Raw genomic sequence first — 7,280 nt, 5'->3', positions numbered from 1 at the left:
TTCCTTTTTCGAATTTTGCCGACACTAGCAGTTTCATCCCTTTATTCACATTGACTTCTTTGTAATTATTTTCTTTTTAACGAAATTAATATGTTTGACATGAACAAACTTGGTAATACAAACAACTTTAAAAATAGAATGAATGTCGATTTAATAAAATATTTAAATGAAGCGTAATTTTGTTAGTATCCCCTTTTTAAAAAAAAAACCGATAAATAGTAATCTGATATACAAGCAAAATTTTCACAACATTAAAAGAAATTAGAATTTAAGGAAATGTCAAATACACTTTTAGCCGCAGCATTAAGTGCTATTACCAATAATACTGTTATTACTTACGATGATTTTTGTAATAAATGGTGGAATAGTGGTGATTATTCTCCATTGAGTCAAGAATCTCTTCACCAGTCACATTTAATTGGTGGTAGAGTGCCAACTGCTAATATAAAGGGTAGTGCAAATAATGAATCATCAAAATTAAAATTCGTGTTCTCAAGAGGATCAATAAGTCGAACTAAGATGAATCAAAAACTAGCCGAAGTGTTCATTAAAACATTATCGGACAAAACTATAAAAGTAGAAATTGATTTAAATGAAACAATTGATCAGTTAAAAGCAAAAATTCAAGATAGATTAGGTATACCATCAGATCAACAAAGATTAATTTTTGCTGGCAAAGGATTAGAAGATGGTGCCACTTTAGTGGATTGTGATATAAAAACTGGAAGTACCTTGCATTTATTATTGAGGTTAAGAGGTGGCGGTGGTATGGGAGTATTATTTATTCATCCGGATCAGCTTGACCCAGATTATGATTATGATTTCACGGATGTAAATGATGAAGGAATAAAATTTATGAGAGGAAATTTTGAATATAAACGTCCTTGTGGATGGAAAAGAAATGCCCTCAACGTTCTTAATAAATATGAAGATAACAGTTGGCTTGGTGTTAATAATAGACGTTGTTTAACAAGTTCGGTACAAAATGAATGGCCAGGTAATAAGGAAATATTTGTAATATTTAATGTAATATATATTTTTTACTCATTTCATCAATATTTTACGTATTTTAATAGTTTCTTACCATGGAACTGCAAAACATAACTGTAAATCAATCGCTGATGAAGGTTATCAATTGTGCAAGGGTAAACGATTCCTATTTGGACATGGAATTTATTCTACTCCGGATATTAATGTTGCGTATCAATACGCTAAAAAATTCACTTACGAAGGGGATGTTTATAGAATCGTGTTTCAAAATAGAGTTAATCCAAATAATTTAGTTAGAATTACAAATGAAGAAACTGAAAATGGTGAATATTGGATTTCCCCTGATGGAGCAGATTTGCGTCCTTACGGTATTTGTATCAAGAAAGACAATTAATTAATATATACATTAACATAGCTTATACATTTGTCTGTTTTTTTTATTTAATATTATTAAGTTGTATTTTATCTAGATAGAATTTTGAATAAATCTACTTTACATTGATAATATAGTTATTGAGTATGATATAACCTCCGATGTTGTATAGTGATAGTAAGTGCGATACTGTTATACTAACTATATTTGGACTTTTTAACGGTGGATTTTTTTTTTAAAAAAAAAATTTTTATTTTTAACTTCTTTTTTCGTTTTTTTTAAAAGAAAGGGTGAAAAAATTGATTTTATTTATTTATTTTTATTTTTTTATTAAAAAAATCATTTTTCTTTTTTCAGGATTAGGGACAAATAGAATCGGAAACCACTTTGAAGTCAAAATCTCATAATTAGGTGAGAGTTGAACGTGAAGTGCAGGATTTAAGGAATTTTAGTGCAATTTTACTAACTGAATGTTCCTTTTGATTTCTTTTATTTTGTAGGTACCTACCGGACGTCTTGGATATTTGATTTCAGAACTTGAGATCGGTTTCAATGAAGGTAGGGATTAGGAAGTGGTGATTTAGGTTATGTTAATATAATTTATTAGCATTTCTTTTGCCTTTTTTCTTTGTAAATACCTACTTGACCGCTTGAACGACCTTGGATTCTGAATAAAAGGTAGGCGTTGTGAATTTGGAGTTAGAGGACGTTAGTAGAACCTTTACTAACGTTTCTTTCATTTTTTTTTTAACCGTAGAAGCCTCCTACCTGAACACTTTGAAAGGTACAGGTTAAGAACAACATTGCTTGGAGAACTTAGTACATTGTAATGGAAGATTTAATGAGGATTTACTTTAAAAAAAACATTTTAACGTTTCATTTTTTTTTTTGTAGAGAACAGGACGCGTCTAATATGTCTTCTGGGATTATTAGATAATAAATTACGAAGTTAAACGAAAATTTTAACTCTCATGTTTATATTTTTTTTATTTTTATTGGTAATAATCACTTAAGCTGAATTTGTCGGATTATTTTTGAATTTTGATTACTTTTACTTAAAAATGCATAAATAAATAATAAATGTGATTAGGAAAACTTTTTTAATTTAAAAATTTGTTTTTTATTGAACATCAAAGTCTATCAAGTTATCTAATGGTATGTTAGTATGTACTAAATTTATAAAGTATAGCTGTATGGCATTAAAAATTTCAATACTCAGAGTATAGTTTTTGCAACTATACTGCATAGATTTTATCAAATTATATTATACAACCTCGGAGGTTATCTCGTAACTCAATATCGTTTAACCGCTTTACTTTGTACCGACTAAAAAATTAAATAAAATATACTAAATATTGTTTTTAATAAACAAGAGAAATTTGATACATACATCTTAGGAGTATGATCAAGGTGATAGTTGTTTTAAATTATTTAGGTGAACGTAAAATCCATCCAATTTCAAAAATTAGATAATGATGAAAACTGTACTGCAAAAATTAAAATTTCAGGACCAACTGGTAATATTTATATTAGTCATCACTTTAGCCAAAAGCATAAAATTTAAAATTTATGAACATTCTAAATCTTCAATCACTACACCATCAATTCGTATCCACAAATTTAGTAAAACAAAAATTGCATTTTTAAATTTATGGCTTAGCAGAAATTTTTTTATAATAAAATTATTGTGATCCTGGGGAATGTCAAACTCACTCTTAGCCACAGCAATATAGTTCTAAAAATTTTTTTTTTGGTTTTTAAGTCGTCTGCTACACATTCAACTCATTTCTTATAGGCATACATGCAAATTTTAGATAACAAATAAAAATTAAAGGTGCTTGCACAAAAAAGAAATACATTTACATTTGGTAACATGCGCCGCAATATACGTTACTGTTACCAAGAAATAATTTTGCGATTTTTATTTTATTTATAAAATTTATATATAGAGGTACGGTGGGCTGTGCGAATTGAATTGTACCTGTGACGATCTTGTGACTGTGCATCGTACTGTACCAATTAAATTAATCCAGCAATAACATCACTACAGACGGGTAAACTCTGTATTACATTTTTTCACAAATCCATCCTTGTGCTTTTTCCGGATTTAATTTAGCCGGAATTCCCTATAAAAATGATCAACGATTGTGCATTTTTGCATTTTATTTCTTTTTGAAGTACGGAAAACTCTGGTTGTAATGGATGATAACAAATTATTACAAAAATTATCTCAAAATTTACTTGAAATTTTAGATGATAATGAATATTATGATATTACTGTTGAAGTTGGTGATGACCCTCATGTAAAAATATTCCGTGCTCATATGGTTATTTTAAATTATCGTTCTTCTTATTTACGGAGAATTTTATCAACAAATAAAAGGAAAGATGATAGTACTTTAACGCATATTAAATTATCAAATATTTTACCTGAAACTTTTCAAATCATCTTAAGTTAAGGATAACTTGAAAATTCTGAATTATAATTGATTCTTTTATTTTAATTTTTTTTATTTAATATTTATTAATTTTCTTTTTTTTTTAAGATATATATATGGAGGAAGCCTTTCTTTAGAGGAATATAATATTTCAGACATTGTTAATATCTTGATTAGTGCTAGTGAACTTAGTCTTCAGGAATTAACCATACACTTACAATCATTTTTGATTGAAAATAAAAAAGATTGGATCGAACAAAATTTTAACTTAATCTATCAAACAAGTTTTAATAATGATTCTTTCTTAAAATTACAAAATTTTTGTACTGAATTAATATCTAAAGAACCTGAAAAAGTTTTTAATTCAATCGATTTTACTTCACTTTCAAAAAAATGTTTGATTTCTCTTATTCAAAACGATAATATTCAAATGGGTGATATTCAAATTTGGGAAAATATTCTTAAATGGGGAATTTCTCAGAATCCTGAACTTTCTTCAGATCCTTCGAATTATTCAAAAGATGATTTTAATATTCTGAAAGATAGTCTACAACAATTCATTCCTTTTATTAAATTCTATAATTTAAATTCTAAAGAATTTATAGATAAAGTATATCCATATAAAAAAATCATACCAAAAGAATTACGTGAAAAATTAATTAAAAATTTTATTTATCAACAAAATAACAAATCAGAATTAATTATAACAAAAGAAATTAATTCAAAAAGTATTGATTCAAAGATCATTACAATTCAACATGTTGGATTAATTTCAAGATGGATTGATAAATTAGAAATTACTGATAATATAAAAAATTTATATGAATTCAAATTAATCCTTCGTGGTTCACGTGATGGATTTTCACCCAAAAAGTTTCATGAGATTTGTAATAATAAATCTGATACTATAACAATTATTAAAGTTAGAGATAGTAATGAAATTCTTGGAGGATATAATCCAATTATATGGAAACCTACTTCAGGTCATAGTAATACTATAAATAGTTTTATATTTTCTTTTAAAAATAAGGATAACATTGAAAATTTTATTTTAAGTCGAGTAGATGATGATAAGAATGCTATATATAATAATCCTAATTATGGTCCATCATTCGGTAATTGTGACCTTGTATTATATGGAAATAATTTTTATGATCAGAGTTATTGTAAGAAATCTTCTTGTTATGAAAAATTAATTAGAGAAACTGAATATTTTTCTGTAGAAGAATATGAAATGTTTCAGATTGTGAAAGGATGTTCAAAAAAGGATAATAACGATGCTAATGAAGTCTCTTCGCATGATAATAATAAAGAACTAAATATAAAAAGAATATTGGAGAAGAGTGTATTATCAAGGGAAGCGGGAATACAAGAAGAATTGAAGGTGCGAGAAGAATTGAAGAGGCAAGAAGAACTGAAGAAGCAAGAAAAATTGAGGTGGCAAAAAGTATTGAGACGAGAATTAGAGAAGCAAGAAGAATTGAGGTTGCAAAAAGAATTTGAGAGGAGGAAAGAATTAGAGAGACAAGAACAATCGAAAAGGCAAAAGGAATTGAAGAGGCAAGAAGAACTGAAGAAGCAAGAAGAACTGAAGAAGCAAGAAGAACTGAAGAAGCAAGAAAAATTGAGGTGGCAAAAAGTATTGAGACGAGAATTAGAGAAGCAAGAAGAATTGAGGTTGCAAAAAGAATTTGAGAGGCGGAAAGAATTAGAGAGACAAGAACAATCGAAAAGGCAAAAGGAATTGAAGAGGAAAGAAGAACTGAAGAAGCAAGAAGAACTGGAGAAGCAAGAAGAACTGAAGAAGCAAGAAGAACTGAAGAAGCAAGAAGAACTGAAGAAGCAAGAAGAACTGAAGAAGCAAGAAAAATTGAGGTGGCAAAAAGTATTGAGACGAGAATTAGAGAAGCAAGAAGAATTGAGGTTGCAAAAAGAATTTGAGAGGCGGAAAGAATTAGAGAGACAAGAACAATCGAAAAGGCAAAAGGAATTGAAGAGGCAAGAAGAACTGAAGAAGCAAGAAAAATTGAGGTGGCAAAAAGTATTGAGACGAGAATTAGAGAAGCAAGAAGAATTGAGGTTGCAAAAAGAATTTGAGAGGCGGAAAGAATTAGAGAGACAAGAACAATCGAAGTGGCAAGAAGAATTAAAGATGCGAGAAGAATTAGAGAGACAAGAACAATTGAAGTGGCAAGAAGAATTGAAGATGCGAGAAGAATTAGAGAGACAAGAACAATTGAAGTGGCAAGAAGAATTGAAGATACAAGAAGAATTAGAGAGACAAGAAGAACTGAAATGGCAAAAAGAATTGAAGATGCGAGAAGAATTAGAGAGACAAGAACAACTGAAGTGGCAAGAAAAATTGAAGAGGCAGCAATGAAATTGCAAAAAGAATTGAAGAGGAGAAACATATGCAATTAGTTTGACATGAGAAGAAAATTGGAGACGAGGAGACTACTTTAATTTCTGAATTTGATATTCAAAAAATTCGATATTTTTATATAATAACTATAGTAACCTTATAACAGCAAGAAATTTGTTTATTTAAGCGCAACATTTAAATTAAATGGCATGTATTAATTTATTAAATAGTATGTATTAATTTACTATATAGTAAACTACAAGTATAATAAAAGAATTTGTTTGGAAATTTTATACTTTTCTTTATTTCTCTTTATAAATAATAAATTTACTGAACAATGAATGCTACTAATCACGAATTACAAGGGTTGGAAGGTTGATATTTAGCAACCCCTTCAATTATTTGAACATTTGAACCTGTAATAATAATTATAATATTAATTAATAAGAGTTGATTATTTTTCTCTTGAAAATTTATTATTTTGTTTGTTAACATAATATTAATAATTTATCATTGTATCGCGTAATTGCAAACATAACTAATGGCAAAGCCATTGTTCGATTGATAAATTTTTCAAACGGGGTAATGCATTACAATAATAGAATGCAGATTGATTATTACGAATCTCATGAAATTTATTAAATTTACTACATAGCTAAGTAAGAATCTTTCATTCTTTTCTTCGTTTTCTTCGTTCTATCTGAATTTCTCTTCATTACATTTGAATTTCTCTGTTATGGCTACTAACAAAAAATTAAATAAAATAAAATAACCGTTCTTAATCAATCAAAAAAATCGTCAGATCTTCCTGTTCAATCACAAGATCCACGAAAGTTTCCGCCTCGTCAGTAATTTCTAATCATAATTTAAATATACTTAAATTTTCACGCAGTTCTTTGTATAATTTTTTATAATCAAAGTTTTAGCTAGGATCAAAGATAATAACTAAAGAGATTAGTTCAAAAAGTATTGTTCCAAAAATCACTACAATCCAACATGCTGAATTAAGAAATTATTGAAGAGATGAAAATTCGAATAGATTTAAGTTGTTTCTTTTATGGATCTCGTGCGTGATGAATTTTCGCCTCATTAATTTCATGAGATTTGTGATAGCCAA

At 28.0% G+C, this 7,280-nt stretch overlaps 2 protein-coding genes across 2 annotated transcripts; both read left to right on the top strand.

The window, feature by feature from the left end:
* Positions 1–276: 276 nt before the first annotated feature.
* Positions 277–1,384, top strand: OCT59_022177 (uncharacterized protein; the record flags this gene model as incomplete). Its single annotated transcript, XM_025330064.2, has 2 exons — positions 277–997; positions 1,077–1,384. 2 exons carry the CDS (start codon positions 277–279, stop codon positions 1,382–1,384), a joined length of 1,029 nt encoding a protein of 342 aa, XP_025185627.2.
* Positions 1,385–3,561: 2,177 nt separating this feature from the next.
* Positions 3,562–6,453, top strand: OCT59_022176 (uncharacterized protein; the record flags this gene model as incomplete). Its single annotated transcript, XM_066144655.1, has 2 exons — positions 3,562–3,817; positions 3,939–6,453. The coding sequence occupies 2 exons, from the start codon at positions 3,562–3,564 to the stop codon at positions 6,179–6,181; spliced, it is 2,499 nt and encodes an 832-aa protein (XP_066006096.1). The 3' UTR covers positions 6,182–6,453.
* Positions 6,454–7,280: the final 827 nt, after the last annotated feature.

Source organism: Rhizophagus irregularis, chromosome 31, assembly GCF_026210795.1.
Source record: "Rhizophagus irregularis chromosome 31, complete sequence".
NCBI classification, from domain to species: domain Eukaryota; kingdom Fungi; phylum Glomeromycota; class Glomeromycetes; order Glomerales; family Glomeraceae; genus Rhizophagus; species Rhizophagus irregularis.
The sequence above is the reverse complement of the archived record's forward strand: the minus strand, read 5'-3'. Positions and strand labels throughout refer to the sequence as shown.